This window comes from Callithrix jacchus, chromosome 9, assembly GCF_049354715.1.
Source record: "Callithrix jacchus isolate 240 chromosome 9, calJac240_pri, whole genome shotgun sequence".
NCBI classification, from domain to species: domain Eukaryota; kingdom Metazoa; phylum Chordata; class Mammalia; order Primates; family Cebidae; genus Callithrix; species Callithrix jacchus.
This window is the reverse complement of record NC_133510.1, coordinates 22876590-22896639: the sequence shown is the minus strand read 5'-3', so window position 1 is coordinate 22896639 and position 20050 is coordinate 22876590. Positions and strand designations below refer to the sequence as shown.

General features: G+C 41.3%; 1 protein-coding gene across 3 annotated transcripts; it reads left to right on the top strand.

Annotated features, from left to right (window-relative positions):
* Positions 1 to 8344: 8344 nt before the first annotated feature.
* C3AR1 (complement C3a receptor 1) lies at positions 8345 to 16814 on the top strand. 3 transcript variants are annotated; one of them, XM_054238111.2, is made up of 4 exons: positions 8345 to 8498; positions 9124 to 9241; positions 9615 to 9736; positions 14644 to 16814. In XM_054238111.2, the coding sequence occupies exon 4, from the start codon at positions 14654 to 14656 to the stop codon at positions 16106 to 16108; it is 1455 nt and encodes a 484-aa protein (XP_054094086.1). In that variant the 5' UTR covers positions 8345 to 8498; positions 9124 to 9241; positions 9615 to 9736; positions 14644 to 14653; the 3' UTR covers positions 16109 to 16814. The 3 variants fall into 3 exon arrangements, with proteins under 3 accessions (XP_054094086.1, XP_009001795.1, XP_009001794.1); XM_009003547.5 differs by lacking the exon at positions 9615 to 9736; XM_009003546.5 differs by lacking the exons at positions 9124 to 9241; positions 9615 to 9736.
* Positions 16815 to 20050: the final 3236 nt, after the last annotated feature.

The following is a 20050-nucleotide window of genomic DNA, read 5'->3' as shown; positions in this document are numbered from 1 at the left end:
TAGTGAAAATGAAATGGAGAAGAGGCCGGGTGTGGTGGCTCATGCCTGTAATTCAAGCACTTTGGAGGCCAATGCAGGCGGATCACCTGAGGTCGGGAGTTTAAGACCAGCCTGACCAACATGGTGAAACCCTGTCAAAAAAAAAAGGAAGAAAGAAATGGAGAAGAAAGAGCAAATGTAGTTCCTCCCTAGAACTACAAGCTTGCACCACCATGCCCAGCTAATTTTTGTATATTTAGTAGAGGTGGGGTTTCCCATGTTGCGCAGGCTGGTCTTGAACTCCTGACCTCAGGTGATCCACCAGACTCAACCTCCCAAAGTGCTGGGATTACAGGCGTAAGCCAACACACTCGGCCAGAAGACATTTTCTAAATAAGGCACAAATAGAATAGCCGACCTAAAAATTCATCAAAATTTATTGGAAAATGTATCTTTTTTTGTCTTTTGAGACAGGGTCTCACTCTGTCACCCAGGCTGGAGTGCAGTGGCTCGATCTCAGCTCACTGCAACCTCTGCCTCCTGAGTTCAAACGATCCTCCTGCCTCAACCTCACTATAGCTGGAACTACAGGCTTGTGCCACTATGCCCGGCTACCTTTTGTATCAAAAATGTATCTTGACCTAGATTTACGAGAGCCGTCTACCACTCAGTAGTCCTCTATTCTGTCTCCCCTCCAAAAAAAAAGTTTCTATTACTTCTCATTAGATTAGCTGGACACACATGAAACACTTGTCTCCTTGTTCACTTTTGGCTTTATGGAACTAAAGTCAGAAAGGGTGTTAATGAAACATGCACCTACGTTCAGTTTCTTTCCCCTTTAGCCTCTCCTACCTGGTCGTTCTAGATACACTAGGAAGTCAAAAACCAATAAATCGATAGAATAAGCAAATTTTGTCAGATTTTCTTTAAATCACTCAGATTTGTCTGATTTATCATGCCAAATTTGATTTATTTCAAGATCCAGCCATTTATTACAGGAGGATTAACAGTTTTTTATTTTGTTTTATTTACTTTTTAAATTTTTATTTTTTTACTGATAAAGCTTCTAATTCTCAGGTATCATTTACTTTTTAACTGATTTATTTTAATTTCTGGGCAACTTTGTTCTTAAGTTTTGTGTTCCTACTTGGCTTTACTATAACTGTGTGGATAATTAGGCAGTTATATGCTAGAGGGGAAAGAGTACATCCAACCTACATGTTTGAGGGCCATAGATTAAGATTTGGCTTGACAAAAGGTTATGATTTAACACTGGGAAGGGAACATTTTGTAAATTATTTGCCACTTGTCCAAGATGGAAAATAATTTTGATCTAATAGGAAACTGGAATTCACATTAGTTTTTTGACATAATAATGCCTAATATTTATTAAGTTCCCGTATGTTTTAAGAGCTTTGTGTGTCTATTAATCCACTCCTAACAATCCTATAGAGCAGGTAGAGAATATTCCCTGAATTAGTCATTGTCCAGCCAGGAAATCTAAAACCACTGTAGGTACTTCAAAAGGGATATTTGAGACAAGGACTTGGGCCAAGCATGATGGTTCACGCCTGTAATCATAGCATTTGGGGACTTGAGGCCAGGAGTTCAAGACCAGTCTAGGCAACATAGTAAGACCTCATCTCTGCAAAACAACTTTTAAAAATAGCTGGGTGGGGTGGTGCATGCCTATAGTTCCAGCTACTTGAGAGGCTGAGGCAGGCAGGAGGATCACTTGAGCCCAGCAGTTCAAGGCTGCAGTGAGCTACAGTCAAGCCACTGCACTCCAGCCTGGGCAACAGAGCAAGACCCTGTCTCAAAAAAAAAAGAAAGAAAGAAACAGAGAAAAGCAAGAATTGACTACAGAAGTGTCAAAAGGAATAGAGGAATAAAAAGTGAGAAGCTGATATTAGTTGTATATCAATTACTACAAGAGGTTGATTTCCTAGAATTGGAAGAGAAAAAATGGAAAAGGATCTTACCTAGAATAGACAAGCACGCACTTGCTTTTAAGGATGGGAGTTCTTGCTGCCACTTAGCAAGAATCTAAACTCACAGGCCTGCTGCTGCTGCTGGAACCAGTAATTCTGCTGGAGCTTCCAGGTGCTAGCAGCAGCTGCTGCCACACCTACCCTCTCTATTGCAGAAACCAGGTGTTAAATGATATTCCTTTCTCTCATATTGCCTTTGTTTTAACAATTTTAATGTTTATTCTATTTTACAGTGTTTGTTCTTTTATTTATTTATTTATTTATTTATTTATTTATTTATTTATTTATTTTTGAGGCAGGTTCTCTGCTGCTGGAGCTGGAGTGCAGTGGCACTATCGTAGTCTCGACCTCCCAGGCTCGAAGCCATACTCCCGCTTCAGCCTCCAAGTAGCTGGGCCTACAGGTGAGCACCACCATGCTCAGCTGATTTTTTTATTTTAAGTAGAAAGGAGATTTGCCAAAATACCCAGGCTTGTCTTGAACTCTTGGGCTCAGGCCCCCTGCCTGCCTCGGCCTCCCAAAGTGCTGGGATTACAGGCATGAGAAACCACCTTCTTTTACTTTTTAAAATCGATTTGCAATCTCTGTGCACAACCAAGTTATGAAATCAAAGGCAATGGTTTCCCTTTCTCCTTACTTTCCATTGGCACATGAACATGTCCTGGAAGATCCTATTCAGAACTCAGTGGAGAGAAGGTCCAGGAGACATAGTCTATAGGTTTCTAATAGATAATAAGGAAGGGTGGGGACGGCTTGAGTATCAGTAGATGATATCGGACACAATCCCTGTTTTGCAGGTAAGAAAATGAGAACATAGGGTTTGAGAAACTTCTTTTCAGTGATACAACTAGTAAGTAGCAGAGTTGAGACTCAAACCCAGGCTTTCTACCTACCCTCCCTTAGTCCTTACAATACTCTTTTTACTTCCACCAAAGCAATTTGCCTGTGCTATTTATTTGCATTGGGCTCACCTCCCCCTTAAAATGTGTTCACGCTTTTCCCTCAAAATGCCTTGGTACTGAACTTAGTGTGACAGTCTCCTTAGTGGAAAATTCTGTATCTTTCAAAAATTGTAAATGTACATGCTCTTAGATTTAGCAATTCCAATTCTAAAACTCTATTCTACAGAATACATGTAAATACAATAGTGCTCATTCAGTTTTGTTTATAATCATTTAAAATTGGATAAAAATAATATTCAACAGAAAAGTAATTGATTAAGTGGAATAATGTGGATCCACTTAAAAAGCATAATTTGGGACAGAGCACGGTGGCTCATGCCTGTAATCCCAGCACTTTGGGAGACCGAGTCAGGTAGATCACCTGAGGTCAGGAGTTCAAGACCAGCCTGGCCAGCTACTTGGGAGCAAGAGAATCAATTGAACCCAGGAGGTGGAGGCTGCAGTGAACCGAGATCACACCATTGCACTCCAGCCAAATCAACAAGAGCAAAACTCCATCTCAAAAAAAAAAGAGTGTGATTGGGGCCCAGATGTCCTGACATAAAAAGGTAAGTGGAAAAAGCAGAACAAAGCAATACCCATAGTGGAATATGCAAATTTATGGGAGAGATTACATCTGGAAAGTGAAAAAAGGATAGCTAGGTGCTCAAGAAATTTTAGTTTTTACTTTAATCTTCTCATCTTTTTTGCCATGGGGAATTAATTGCTTTTATAAACTATATTTTAATTAGCAATATATGTACATATTTGATAATCTTATCCCTTATATGCTTTCCTTTTTTTTTTTTTTTTTTGAGACAGAATTTTGCTCTGTCGCCAGGCTGGAGTACAGTGGCATGATCTTGGCTCACTGTAGCTGTGACTACAGGCGTGTGCCACTATGCCCAGCTAATTTTTTGTATTTTCATTAGAGACGGGGATTTCACCATGTTGGCCAGGATAGTCTTGATCTCTTGACCTTGTGATCTGCCCACCTCAGCCTCCAAAAGTGCTGGGATTACAGGTGTGGGCCACCACGCCCAGTCTTTTGTATGCTTTCTGAATATCTATATTTTTTCAATATTTCCAAATATGGGAGGAAAGAAAACCCAAAATAATAAAATTACATGCACTAACATGGAAATATGTTTTGATATATTGTTAAGTAAAAAGGCAAGTTATAAAACCACACATAAATTACAATCTCATTTTTGTTCAAAACTACCTTTTTAAAAAAAAAAAATGTGTGTTAGGCTGGGTGCAGTGGCTCACACCTACAATCCCAGCACTTTGGGAAGCAAAAGTAGAGATATTACTTGAGGTCAGGAGTTTAAGACTAGCCTACCCAACATGGCAAAACCCTGTCTCTATCAAAAAAATACAAAATTTAGCCAGGTGTAGTGGCACATGCTCATAGTCCCAGCTACTAAGGAGCTGAGGTGGGAGAATTGCTTGAACCTAGGAGGCAAAGGTTGCAGTGAGCCAAGATCATGCCACTGCACTCCAGCCTGGGTGACAGAGTGAGGCCCTGTCTCAAACAAACAAATAAAATGTGTACTATATTCAGAAAGAATGAACACTAACCTATTAAAAATAGTTACTTCTGGCAATGGAATTGAGAAAAAAAAAACTTGCTTTTTTACCCATTATACTTCTGTATCATTTCAATTTATCTTTTCTAGAGCAAAGTATGTTCTATTTTTGTAATTAGATGGTGACAATGAAAATAAACTAATAAATACTACTTAACTCTTGGCAATTTTCTTTTGGCATTTCTGCCTCAAAAATATTCCATGGTGACTTGGCTGCAAACAAGAGGAGGAGCAGATGTTATAGTCTGGACAAGCTGATAATATGGACTGAAGCCTTTATCACAGTCAACAGTGTTCAAATACATTTGGCCCAAATAAACTTTATTTTATATGCATCTATCTAAAAGAATAATATAAGAATTATTGAGCCCCCATGGCCTGTGTTAGGGCTGGACCCCAATGTTTTGTGTGCCCAACGTGCGGTGATCAAGGTGAAGAAACGCTCCAGCGTGTGAAAACTGAGAACGCACTGACGAAGGACACCCGAGTGTAAACTGAGCACTTCGGAAGCGCAGGGTAACTATAGGTCAAGGTGAAAGTAAGCATAAGGCTTATTTGAGTTTGTTAAGACAACTGTTTAAAAAGTGCGGAGTGGAGGTAAGAAGTCAGAATTTGCTGTTGCTGTTTAATACAATTGAGCAGTTTTGCCGTAGTGTCCAGAACAAGGAACAATGGAAGAATGGGAAAGAATTGGCAGGGGTCTAAAAAAAGGCTTTCAATGAGGGAGGTAAGATCCGAATGTCGGTTTGGTCTATTTGGGCACTTCTTAAAACTGCTCTTGAGCCATTTCAAACTGACGATGAAGCTGAGTCAGAGGAGGATGAGAAATGTAAAAGTTTATTCTTAGAATCAGAACCAGAGGACTTAGAGAAAGAGGAAGCAAGAGAGGACACAGAAAAACAGAAACAAGTATCTTCTACTCATCCTGCTCTGCCTGCTGAGGTTAGCAAATGGCCACCTCCTACTGCACATTTAATGGACAGGAAAAATGAAACTATTGCAAAATGTGCAGCCCAGGTAGTTGCTACTATGCCTCCGGGTGCTACTAAGAGTCCTCTAGAGGCCGCTATTCAGAAGGCGAGGGTTGAAGGACTTATTGAGGCATGGCAGATTCCAGTAACCATAACTCAACAACAGAGTCAAAACATAACTTTTTCGTTTAAGTTGTTAAAAGAGTTTAAACAAGCCATCAGCCAATATGGCCCACATTCACCACTTGTACAAAAGATACTAAAAATGTGGCTTTTGATCGTAGGTTAGTTCTGTATGATTGGAACACGCTAGCAAAATCTGTTCTTACTCCTGCTCAGTTCTTAAATTTTAAGGCTAGGACCCAAGCAAGATGGAATGCACAGGCGCAGCCACCCATCCCTCTGTCACTGTTGATCAATTGATGGGAACTGGCCCTGGCTGGGGTAGACTCGGTAATCAAATTGCCGTGGGAGATGAGGCTGTTAATCAACTGCACCTAGTCTGTTTACGGGCTTGGGATAGCATAAATGTTACGGGGGTAAAATATCCTTTTTTCACTTCTGTCTGCCAAGGACCAAAAGAGCCTTATCCTGATTTTATCACCTGACTTCAGGAGGCAATAAAGAAGGCTGTCTCAGACAGGTACGCCCAAGACATCACGCAACTTCTTGCACATGATAACACAAATGCTGACTGTAGCGTGGCTCTTAGGCCCCTTAGAGGAAAGGCAAACCTTGCAGAGTACATAAAGGCTTGTCATGGTATTGGAGGATACCTGCACAAGGCCACCCTTCTGGCCCAGGCCATCAAAGGACTAAAAGTGGGAAAAAATATGTCTCATTTTTCAGGATCTTATTTTAATTGTGGCAATTTGGACATTCAAAAAAGGAATGCAGAGCCAAGCACTGTGGCTAACACGCGTAACACCACCACTTTGGGAGGCGGAGACAGGCAGATCACAAGGTCAGCGGTTCAAGACCAGCCTGATCAACATGGTGAAACTCTGTCTCTACTTAAAAATATAAAAATTAGCTGGGAGTGGTGGTGCACACCTGTAATCCCAGCTACTTGGGAGGCTGAGGCAGGAGAATCGCTTGAACCCGGGAGGCAGAGATTTCAGTGAGCCAAGAGCACACCATTGCAACTCCAGCCTGGGTGACAGAGCAAGAATTTGTTGCAAAAAAAAAAAAGGAATAAAATCTTAAAATGAGGACTGCAAATATGCGGAAGCATAAGCATCCTGGTGTATGTCCTTGATGTAAAAACGGAAAACACTGGGCAAATCAATGTCATTCTAAGAATAGCAAAGACCTGGAACCTACCCAAATGTCCATCAATGATAGACTAGACAAAGAAAATGTGGCACACATACATTATGGAATACTATGCAGCCGTAAAAAATGACGAGTTCATGTCCTTTGTAGAGACATGGATGAATCTAGAAACCATCATTCTCAGCAAACTGACACAAGAATAGAAAACCAAACACTGCATATTTTCACTCATAGTCAGGTGACAAAGAGTGAGAACGCTTGGTCACAGGGAAGGGAACAACACTCACTGGAGTAGGTGGAGAGGTGAAGGGGAGGGGAGGGACAGTTGGGGGGGCGGGGAGGATGAGGAGGGAGAACACTGGGAGGAATACCTGATGTAGGTGACGGGGTGGGGGATGGAGACAGCAAACTACCATGGCGTGTATGGACCTGTGCAACAATCCTGCAGGATGCAAGACATGCACATGTACCCCAGAGCCCAAAGTACAATTTTTAAAAAATGATTTACAGCATATTCATTAAGCAAGAATCATCTTCAGTCCTTTGTACTCCTTTCTGATGAAACACCACCTGGACTCCAGCCTGTTCTTCAGTGTCCACTAAGAACACCCATCTGCCCTCTCCCATCTACCTGCCTTTGAGTAGGCTCCTCTTACAGGCTAAGCAAGTTTTCACCGTTTTCTTTTTTTTCCTTTTTTTTTTTTTTTTTTTTCTGAGATGGAGTCTCACTCGGCCACCCAGGCTGAAGTGCAGTGGTGCCATCTCAGCTCACTACAACACTGTCTCCTGGGTTGAAGTGATTCTCCCATCTCAGCCTCCTAAGTAGCTGGGACTACAAGCATCCACCATCATGCCCAGCAAATTTTTGGTATTTTTAGTAGAGACAGGCCTTCACCAGGTTGACCAGGCTGTTCTTGAACTACCGGCCTCAAGTGATCTACCTCGGCCTCCCAAAATGCTAGGATTACAGGCGTGAACCACCACACTCAGCCACCTTTTTCTGTCTCTAGAAGTCTTGCGGGTACTTAAGGACTTGCCCACATCTTATTTCTATCTTAAGACTTTCCTAGATTGCCCTGGGTTATAAATACCCCTGCCCAGAGTGTTATACTATTTTACTTCTATTGTTACTTCTATTATTATAGTCTGGGTTGTATTACAGTTTTGTGTGTATGTATTTGGGTGCATATTCCCACTCGACTGTGAATCTTTGGAGATTAGAATACAGCTTAGTTCATCCTGATTTTGGCATGGCACCATTTTTCACATATATCAAGCATTTAGGAGCTGTTACTTGAGATTAATTAAATGGGTTTTGTTCGGGTCATTTCTCTCCACCCACTCCCCACCCCAACCGTCACATCTCATAGAGTCATTTTTTTTTTTTTTTTACATTTCTAAACAAAACCTACAAAGTTAGAAGCCTGTGTATAGAATTATCCTCTCTCTAACCATTCTCTGTGTGCTGCGGAAAATGTCCCAGAATTATAACCTCCTACTTCTGTTTTTCTGCTTTTCCTTTCTAAGTCATTTAGAAATGACTCACTTTGAAACTCTTCCTGTGAAGTCAGATAGTGGTCTAGAGCATAAGGCTTAATTTGTTGCCAGAAACAGAGAAGGAAAGAAGGAGAGAATGCTCAGCAAATTTTGTCATACTTCATGACTTCATTGTGGCTAAGTTTGGGGACCAGACAGGACTCATGGGAACATCCAGGTGCTGAAGCCTTCAGCTACTGTCTCAGCTTTTTGGTAAGAAAATCTAAATCCACCTGATGACTTGCACTTAACCTGTTTCGCTCATTATAAGTAATGAGTTTAAGGGTCATTATCTTCTATTTCCCCATTCCTTCTCCAATTTTCAATTCTTTTGTCTTATCTCTATGTCTAACTTTCTGTTTCTAAATATTCCACATTGCTTTTGTCTTTGCTTTTAATATTTCATAGTGCAATTAATAGTGAACTTTATGCCATTTCTTTCCTGTCTTTGAATTAGCTGTGTATTTCCCCTGAACTTTGATTCTAGCTGTCCCCATTAGTTTGTTTTTCAAATCATTGATTGCCCTATTGCCCTTTTTTTCCCTTTCTATTTTCCTCTTTCTTTTTTTTTTATTCTTTTGCCCATTCCTTACTGCTACTGACTCTGTTATTCTATTATTACAATTTGATTCCGTGGTCCACGTTTCTTTCCCTATCATAGTGGAATTTTAGTTTCAGGATATTATCATTAAATTACTGCTGGTCAATTTCGTAATAATTTTTTTAATCCTCTACTAATCTTAAACATAAAGGTATGGTACTTTTTAGCCAAATTAACTTAAAGAAATGTAAAAAGTAATCTTGTTCTGAAAGACTTTTTTTCTCTTTTTTGTGACAGAGTCTCACTCTGTTGCCCAGGCTGGAGTACAGTGGCACAGCCTTGGCTCACTGCAACCTCCAACTCCCAGGTTGAAGTGATTCTCCTGCCTCAGCCTCCTGAGTAGCTGTGATTACAGGTATGTGCTACCACACCCAGTTAAATTTTTTTTTGTATTTTTAGTAGAAATAGCGTTCCACCACGTTGGCCAGGCTGGTCTTGAACTCCTGACCTCAGGTGATCTGCCCACCTTGGCCTCCCAAAGTGCTGGGATTACAGGCATGAGCCACTGCACCCAGCCTTGTTCTGAAGAACTTTTAATTACTGATTCATACATACTTCCATTTCAAAATAAATAATATGCGATATTTAATATATAGCTCATGCCAGATAACTCCATTTATTTTTATTGAAATTTCACCGTTTGTAGTTCCTGCTACTTCAATTCGTGCAGTTCTTGGCTGCTTCCCCTTTATTAGCAATGCCATAATCTTCCTTTTTTTTTTTTTGAGATGGAGCCTCACCCTATAGCCCAGGCTGGAGTGTAGCGGTGCAATCTTGGCTCACTGCAAACTCTGCCTCCCAGGTTCAAGTGATTCTCCTGCCTCAGCCTCCCAGGTAGCTGGGACTACAGGTATGAGCCATGCTCCACTAATTTTTTGTATTTTTAGTAGAGACAGGCTATCACCGTGTTAGCCAGGATGGTCTTGATCTCCTGACCTCGTGATCCGCCGGCCTCGGCCTCCCAAAGTGCTAGTATAACAGGCGTGAGCCACTGCACTCAGCCTACCATATATCTTTATATATATATATATATTTTGGTAGTAAAAAGAGCATTGGCCTAACAGTCACTGGACCTGAAATCCAAGATCCTCCCTAATAATGATTATATGAAAGGAATCTAATTTACTAAGTTTCACTGTCAAACTTGAGAAACAAAAGCTGAGACGATGTAGATTGGGTGCGGTGGCTCATATCGGTAATCCCAGCACACTCTGAGGCCAAGGAGGGAGGATTGCTGGAGACCAGGAGTTTGAGAGCAGCTTGGACAACATAGCAAGCCTCTGTCTCTACAAACGAACAAACAATGACCAGAAAAAAATGTAGAGAGGAGAGATGATTTCAAAGTTTTCTTTCAGTCCCAGCATCCTAGGACTCTATCCTTCTCTCAATATTTTAGGAAGTTACCTTGATAGGATTTAAATATCTGAGTAGACAAGGCCATAAAAAGGGGAATAGGAATCATTTCTTCTTTTTTATTTTGTTGACTTGCTATTTTAACTTCTGCTAATCACATAAGGCCCTATGAAAATATTTGGTTGACTCAGCAGAGCTACTTTCAAGCCACGAAAATATTTTGAGCCTCGTAAAAATAAATGTAAATTGTTATTATATCCAGTAAAACTTAGGAATTTAACAAAAAGAAAGTAAAAAGGGACAGCATGGGAATTCCGGAAGAGGCCCAAGTAAGGATTAAATGCATATAAATTAAAATTTTAGATTTAATTGCAAAAGAAAAAAAGTCAACCCCTAAAATGGGCATCCATCTATTCAAGTAATTTTTTTTGAGACAGAGTCTCACTCTGTCATGCAGGCTGGAGTGCAATGGTGCAATCTCAGCTCACTGCAAACTCTGCCTCTCCAGTTCAAGCATTCTTCTGCCTCAGTTTCCCAAGTAGCTGGGATTACAAGTGTGCACCACCACACCCAGCTAATTTTTGTATTTTTGGTAGAGACAGAATTCTGCCATGTTGACTAGGCTGGTCTCAAACTCCTGGCCCCAAGCGATCTGCTCCTCTTGGCCCCCCAGAATGGGGATTACAGGCATGAGCCACTGTGCCCCGCCTGTCCACGTAATCTTTAACCTCAAGGTCTCATAAGGCATTGTGTTAAACTGTGTGAAACAATCATTTATAAATAAGACTCTTTTTTACCATCATGAAGTTTAAATCTAGAATAATAGATTAGACAGCCATTATAATTATTACATAAGGTAAAATGCATCATTGCATACAGAATATGAAAAAAGTTGAAACACACACATTCACACACAAGTTAAGAAGCTGAAGACTTTGGGAAGGGCATAATTCCAGATAGAAGTAAACAGCATTAGCCATGGAGCAGAAGACGGCATTACGTTGGAATGGTGAATATCAAGTCGGGTGCATTTACGAGCATGTTCAGAATTAGGTGAAGGTAATGTCACAGAGGCCAAGAGAAGAAAGTGTTAAGAAGTCAGTGTATCTAATGACACATTATATTATGGAAGGTGGCAGAGAAACAAATGTTTGGATTTGGTTTTAGAAGTAATTTTAGCAGAATAATGGGGGCAGAATATACATTAAAAGGGTTAAGAAGTTATTGGTCAGAACAGTAGGCCCCCAAACAAACCAGTACCCTTGAAAAAGAGAAGCTATGCTAAATTAAGAGACTAAAGAAGAAAGTGCCATCTGAAATGGATATTGTTGTGGACAAGCCAGCTGTAGCTTTTTTTTCTTTGAGATGGAGTCTCCCTCTGTCACCCAGGCTGGAGTGCGGTGGCACAATCTCGGCTCACTGCAACCTCCACCTCCCTGGCTCAAGCAATTCTACTGCCTCAACCTCCCAAGTAGCTGGGATTACAGGTGTGCGCCACCACTGAAAATTTTTTGTGTTTTCAGTAGAGACGGGGTTTCATCATGTTGGTCAGGCTGGTCTCCAACTTCTGACCTCAGGTGATCTGCCTGCCTTGGCCTCCCAAAGTGCTGGGATTACAGGCATGAGCCACCACACCCAGCTGACAAGCCAACTACAAAAGATGTCTTAGGGACAGTTGAAAACTAATCAGATAAAAGGCGGGGCATGGTGGTTCATGCCTATAATCTCAGCACTTCAGGAAGCCAAGGAGGAAGAATCACTGGATCCCAGGAGTTGGAGACCAGCCTGAGCAACATAGCAAGACCACATCTCTACAAACAAAAGCAAAACAGAAAAAGGCTAGATATTCCTTAAGGTACATATTGTGTAATGTGGAGACTGCTAATTGAAAAAATAAAAAATTCTATGTTTTATAAAAAATATGCATTTACACCCATGTTCATAGCTGCATAATTCACAATAGCCAAAAGGTGAAAGCAATCCAAATGTCCTCCATCAAATGACTGGATAAACAAAATGAAGTATATACATACAATGGAATATTGCTCAGCCTTAAAAAGGAAGAAAATGGGGCCGGGCACGGTGGCTCACGCCTGTAATCCCAGCACTTTGGGAGGCCGAGGCGGGTGGATCACGAGGTCAAGAGATGGAGACCATCCTGGTCAACAAGGTGAAACCCTGTCTCTACTAAAAATACAATAAATTAGCTGGGCATGGTGGCACGTGCCTGTAGTCCCAGCTACTCGGGAGGCTGAGGCAGAAGAACTGCCTGAACCCAGGAGGCGGAGGTTGCGGTGAGCCGAGATCGCGCCATTGCACTCCAGCTTGGGTAACAAGAGTGAAACTCCGTCTCAAAAAAAAAAAAAGGAAGAAAATTCTGACCCATGTCACAACATGGAGGAAGCTTGAAGACATTTTGCTAAGTGAAATATACTCCAGGCATAAAAAGACAAATACTAGATGATTCCACTTATCAGATATCTAAAGCAGTCAAATTCTTAGAAAATGAAGATAGAATGGTGGTTGCCAGGGGCTGAGGAAAAGAGAAAATGGGGAATTCTTTCATGAGTACAGTTTTGGTTTTTGTAAGATGAAAAAGTTCTGAAAATTAGTTGTACAACAATGTGAATATGGTAAACGCTACTGAACTGTGTAACTAAAAATAGTTAAGATGGTAAATATTATGATACATGTATTTGTCAATTAAAATTTTTTTGTTAGGGCCAGGCACAGTAGTTTGCACCTATAATCCTAGCACTTTGGGAGGCAGAGGTGGGAGGATCACTTGAGCCTAGCAGTTTGAGACCAGCCTGGCCAACACAGCGAAACTCCGTCTCTACTAAATATACAAAAATTAGCTGGTGTGTTGCCCTGTGCCTGCAGTCCCAGCTACTCAGGAGGCTGAGGCACAATAATTGCTTGAACCTGGGAGGCAGAGGCTACCGTGAGCCGAAATCGTACCACTGCGCTTCAGCCTAAATGACAGAGAGAGCCTGTCTCAAATATAATAATCATAGGCTGGGGACAGTGGCTCATTCCTGCAATCCCAGCACTTTGGGAAGCTAAGGTGGGTGGATTCCCTGAGGTCAGGAGTTCGAGACCAGCCTGGCCAACTTGGTGAAACCCCGTCTTTACTGAAAATACAAAAATTAGCGGGGCATGGTGGCAGGTGCCTGTAATCCCAGCTACTGGGAGGCTTGAACCCAGGAGGCGGAGGTTACAGTGAGCCGAGATGGCACCATTGCACTCCAGCCTTGGTGACAAGAGTGAAACTCCATCTCAAAAATTATAATAAATAAATAAAGCACTGTCCTACATATTACAAGGCTTCTATTCATCATAGTCCCCTCGACTAAAGATATGTGTACATAAATACACACACACACACACACACACACACACACACACAAACATAAAAAAAAGGTCCAGATAATATAAATTCAGATGCTAAAATAATAATCACTGACTAGTGAGTATATTTTTATTTTCCTTTTCGTTTGTATATATTTTCCAATTTTCTTCATGCATATTTTCTGCTTTTGTAATAATAAGACTCTTTTTCCCAAGGTGTAGTTATAAAACACAAATAAATAAGAAAGAATTGACGGGTGATGTGGAAGTCAATGCAGAGGGTCAACAATTCTTGGAAAATGTGATAACAACATAAGATGGAGTTGTATCTAAAAGACATCACTGAGTCTAGAGTACCTCTTTCTGCAGCAGTGAGTCCTCTGAAAATCTGGTGGGGGGAGTGGATGAAGCTTCTGGCCTCAGAGAATGAGAATATGTAAAGTTGAAGTTTTGCATATCATTTTAGATGGTGATGGAGCTTCCTAAAACCCTTTCATGACCTCAGGTTGGATACTTCCAATCTAAAAGTTTTGGTTTACTTATTTAGATTATTTGTTTATTTTCAAACACACTAAGTGAGGAAAGGAGCCAGTGGAAAAACCAAGATTGAAAGTTCAAGAAAGTGGAGAAATTTACACAGATACAGACTTCCAGATGAGACTGTGATTTTGACACACACATAAATCAATACGGTAGATTTTAAATTGTCTATCATCGGACTGGTGTGGTGGCTCACACCTATAATCCCAGCACTTTGGGAGGCAGAGGTGGGCAGATCACTCAAGGGCAAGAGTTCAAGACCAGCCTGGCCAACATGGCAAAACTCCATCTCTATCTGAAAAATAATAAATAATAAATAAATAAAATTGTCTATCAGAGGATGCTTTTGTGTGGTCCAGTGTGAGGTAAAGGAAGGCAAACTAAAAAAGCGTGAGGGCCTTCATGGTTTTTCATGGTTCCACATCTTTATGTGGGAAGATTAGAATCCTAAGAATATATATGCATTTTCAAAAAGATACCATTCATTTTAACATTTTTTTCTTCTATTTGCAGAAGTTTACCAATGGAGTCTTTCTCTGCTGAGATCAATTCAACTGACCTACTCTTACAGCCATGGAATAAGCCCCCAGAAATTCTCTCCATGGTCATTCTCAGCCTCACTTTTTTATTGGGATTGCCAGGCAATGGGCTGGTGCTGTGGGTGGCTGGCCTGAAGATGAAACGAACAGTGAACACAGTTTGGTTCCTCCACCTGACCCTGGCGGACCTTCTCTGCTGCCTCTCCTTGCCCTTCTCACTGGTTCACTTGGCTCTCCAGGGAAAGTGGCCATACGGCAGCTTCCTATGCAAGCTCATCCCCTCCATCATTGTCCTCAACATGTTTGCCAGTGTCTTCCTGCTTACTGCCATTAGCTTGGACCGCTGTCTTGTGGTATTCAAGCCAATCTGGTGTCAGAATCATCGCAGTGTAGGGACAGCCTTCACTATCTGTGGATGTATCTGGATGGTGGCTTTTGTGATGTGCATACCCGTGTTCATGTACCGGGAAATATTCACTATAGACAACCATAATATATGTGGCTACAAATTTGATCCCTTTAACTCATTCGATTATTCAGACTTTTATGGAGATCTACTAAAAAACAGGTCTTTTGAAAACATGGTCCAACTGCCTGAAGAAATGGATGATAGGTTAGATCCTTCCTCTTTGCAAACAAATGATCATCCTTGGACAGTCACCACTCTCCTCCAACCTCAAACATTTCAAAGACCTTCTGCAGATTCACTCCCTAGGGATTCTGCTAGATTAACTACTCAAAATCCATATTCTCATGTATTTAAACCTGCTGATGTGGTCTCACCTAAAATCCGCAGTGGGTTTCCCATTGAAGATCACAAAACTAGCCCACCGAATAACTCTGATGGTTTTCTCTCTACTCATTTAGAGCTGTTCCCTAGGGCTTCTAGCAATTCCTTATATGAGTCTGAACTACCACAAGATTTCCAGGATTATTACTATTTAGGCCAATTCACATATGACAATCAAGGGCCAACACTCATGGTGGCAATAGTCATCACTAGGCTAGTGGTGGGTTTCCTGCTGCCTTCTGTTATCATGGTAACCTGTTACAGCTTAATTGTTTTCCGAATGCAAAGGGGCCGCTTCGCCAAGTCTCAGGGCAAAACCTTTCGAGTGGCTGTGGTGGTGGTCACTGTCTTTCTTGTCTGCTGGGCTCCATACCACATTATAGGAGTCCTGTTATTGTTCATTCAACCAGAAACTCCCTTGGGGGGAGCTCTGATGTCTTGGGACCATGTGTCCATTGCTCTAGCATCTGCCAACAGTTGCTTTAATCCCTTCCTTTATGCCCTCCTGGGGAAAGATTTTAGGAAGAAAGCAAGGCAGTCCATTCAGGGCATTCTGGAGGCAGCCTTCAGTGAGGAGCTCACACATTCTACCCACTGTTCCTTAAACAATGTCGCTTCAGAAAGAAATAGTATTAGCACAACTGTGTGAAAATATGGAGCAGTCAGCAAGCAGGGGCTCTTAGGTATGAATATTTCTAAAAGGATGAAGTGATAGGATGAAGAAGGGACTTCAGAAACTGTCAAAGAATCAACCCAGTGGTTCTTTTTTTTTTTTTGAGACAGAGTTTTACTCTTGTTACCCAGGCTGGAGTGCGATGGCACGATCTCGGCTCACCGCAACCTCCGCCTCCTGGGTTCAAGCTATTCTCCTGTCTCAGCTTCCCGACTAGCTGGGACTACCGGCACGCACTACCATGCCCAGCTAATTTTTTTGTAGAGACGGGTTTCACCATGTTGACCAGAATGGTCTCGATCTCTTGACTTTGTGACCCACCCGCCTCAGCCTCCCAAAGTGCTGGGATTATAGGCGTGAGCCACCGCACCCGGCCAATCCAATGATTCTTAAAGGGTGGCCACAAACTATTGGCATCAGTATCCCCTAGAAATTTGTTAGTAATGCAAATTCCCAAACCCCACCCCAGACTTGCTGAATTGGAATCTCTGGGGGTTGGGGCCCAGCAGGTGCATTTAACAAACCCTCTTGTTTCTCATTAATGCTAAATGTAAGAATCATTGTAAAAATGAGTTCTATTTCTATCCCAAACTGAGCTATGAATAAGAGAATTTACTGTTTTTAAATGTTTGATGTTAACTGTTTATTGATGTTTCCATCATTAAATTTTTCCTAAGCATTGTCTAAGTCTTCCAGATTCCATTTAAAACCATTTCTTCTTCTCTTACTTGAGTGAAAGATGATCATTTATTCTACAGCTCTGCTGTCATATGGTGTTGATGGTTTTAAATGAAAAGAAAGTGCAAAAAAAAAAATGCCTGTGAAGGCAAGAAGCCATGAGTCTGAGTCTGGAGCACAGAATTATACAATGCTTGATGCCTGTCCTGGGAACACTCCTGGGTACAGGTACAGGACATAGGAATTCTGAGTTTCCAGGCTGGGCACTGTGGCTCACACCTGTAATCCCAGCACATTGGGAGGCCAAGACAGGTGGATCACAAGGTCAGGAGTTCAAGTCCAGCCTGGCCAACATGGTAAAACATGTTTCTACTAAAAATACAAAACTAAAAAAAAAAGAAATTCTGAGTTTCCGCTATTACAACTAAATAACCATCCATTGCATGAAAAGGGACTACTAATACATGTAAAAACTGACTCATGAAATGTTATGAAAGCTGTGGTTTGGGGAGTTCTGTTTATTCTCTCTGCCTACTGGTTGACCACCTATCTTCCATTCCTCTTCTTAAGCTACTTAATTACCTTACTATTCCTCTGCCTGCAAATCTTCTGCATCAGACTTTGTGCCTCAAACAACCTCTAATTTCATAAGATTCTAGTTACTTCTTTCCTCTTGCTCCATATTAATACTTTATTAGAAACCCATTTCAAGCAGGAGAAAGAGGGTGCAGTATGAAGCAGCAGTTCTTCTACTTGCTGCAACTGAGGACTCTACCAAGCTTGCCGTCACATTTTAAAACATGACAGGCAAAGTGCATGCCAAAATTACCAAAAATATCTTCTGGGTTTTTTAAATTAATCTTTGTCTTTGCCAAAGTAATATATGCACATAGTTTTAAAAGAATTTAGTAAGGTATATAACAAAATATGAGGTCTGCTACTTCACTGTGCCCAAAAGTTCCCTCCTCCGTTTCTCATTTCCCAGAGATAACCCTTGCACAATTTGAGATGTTTTGTTTGATAATTACCATGATGTTTCTAAATCATGTGCTTATGCTGCTCTTTTCTGGAGACACGATAAAATGACTTCCTCTTTTGAAAGATGAAGATGTTTATCCAAGCACTCCATATTTTTGTTTATCCAGCAACCGAACATTCATTAATAACCATTATATTTTAATTCATTCATGACCACACATTTTTCTTTTACTTTGTCTATACACTCCAACCTTCTTTTTTTGAGATGGAGTTTTGCTCTTGTTACCCAGGCTGGAGTGCAATGGCGCGATCTCGACTCACCGCAACCTCTGCCTCCTGGGTTCAAGCAATTCTCCTGCCTCAGCCTCCCGAGTAGCTGGGACTACAGGCGCGCACCACCATGCCCAGCTAATTTTTGTATTTTTTGTAGAGACGGGGTTTCACCTTGTTGACCAGGATGGTCTCAATCTCTTGACCTCGTGATCCACCCGCCTTGGCCTCCAAAAGTGCTGGGATTATAGGCATGAGCCACTGCACCCAGCCTCACTCCAACCATTTATATAGCTTCCTGTCTGTCCCTCTTTCATTTAAAACAAAATTATCTAACTTCCTACCACCTTCTCATTTTTCTGTGTGTATAAACATTTATGTGTTAAAAGTCTGAAATTTCAGGCTTATTTGTATCACAACATGCCCTCATCTAAACTGAATACAAGGATGTAGTCTAAAAACAGAAAATGGCATGTGTTTTAGACTTGCTCATTATTTGTTCAATGGTTGAGATGAGGGTCCGGACTAAATATCTTTTATAAAGTACTATGCAGAAAAATTTCAAATCACTAGGAATTCTTTCAGTTGTGAAGAATGTCTGACCTAAGATTTGCAGTGCTACCTTTCCAGCTTATATATTAATTTACTTATATATTTGATATGAATAAATGCTTTTCTCTCATGGTTCTTTGCAAGAGTCAGAGATTCATAAATCCTTTTGTTTCACATTCAGAATATATGATAATCTCTAAATATGCAGCAAATAAATCTCCTAGTGAGTGCCTATAGACTTGATATAATAGCAATTAGCCAGGCTTCTGGAAACCCCAGCACATCACATAAGACCCTGGGAATAAGACCTAAACTCCTGGGGTTGGTATATAGGATATCGAGGTGAATAATCTTGACAGTTATAAAGATTTAACGTATGGTGAGTAATCAGTGATTTGTCTTTGCCAATATAATAATAAAGTATGTGCATGTATTACTTTGGCAAACACAAATGATGCACACAGCCTTTCTGGACTTTTTCCTTTCCATTTCCACTTTGGAAATATATCCTGAAGAAATTCCTACAATTAGAATTCCCTCATTTCTGATGAAAACCTGGTGAGTACCTGCAACTATTTTGTACTATATTTTCTCCAGAAAGTCCCAGGTGGGAACACAACTACTGTCCAAAATATAATATCTTTTTTTTTTTTTGAGATGGAGTCTCACTCTGTCGCCCAGGCTAGAGTGCAGTGGCATGATCCTGGCTTACCACAACCTCCACCTCCCGCGTTCAAGCAATTCTGCTGCCTCAGCCTCCCGAGTAGCTGGGATTACAGGCACCTGCCACCATGCCCAGCTCATTTTTGCATTTTTATTAGTGAACTTTCATCATGTTGGCCAGGCTGATCTCAAACTCCTGACCTCAGGTGATCCACCCACCTTGGCCTCCCAAAGTCCTGGGATTACAGGCATCAGCCACCACACCTAGCCAATATCTTTTTTTTTTTTTTTTTGAGAGAGAGAGTTTCATTCTTGTCACCCAGGCTGGAGTGCAATGGCACAGTCTTGGCTCACTGCAACCTCCACCTTCTGGGTTCAAGCGATTCTCCTGCCTCAGCCTCCCAAGTAGCTGGGATTACAGGCATGCACCACCATGACTGGCTAATTTTGTGTTTTTGGTAGAAACAGGGTGTTTTTAGTAGCGTTGATCAGCCTGACCAACCTTTTACCATGTTGGTCAGGCTGATATAGAACTCCTGACCTCAGGTGATCCACCCACCTTGGCCTCCCAAAGTCCTGGGATTACAGGTGTGAGCCACCGTGCTGGCCCCAAAGTATAATATCTTAAATATTTATCCTAAAATGCAAGCAAGGTGGGCCTACTCCATACACCAACCTAAAAGGGGTGACTGACTCTCTTGCAATATTCCATCATACTTGATATCATTTGAAAAGAAGAATGTTAAAGACATGCCTTTGATTCTTCTTCCCCATCAA

Excerpts from the sequence above, each read along its gene's own strand:
- C3AR1 (XM_009003546.5), top strand. The coding sequence starts at position 14,654 with ATGGAGTCTTTCTCTGCTGAGATCAATTCAACTGACCTACTCTTACAG.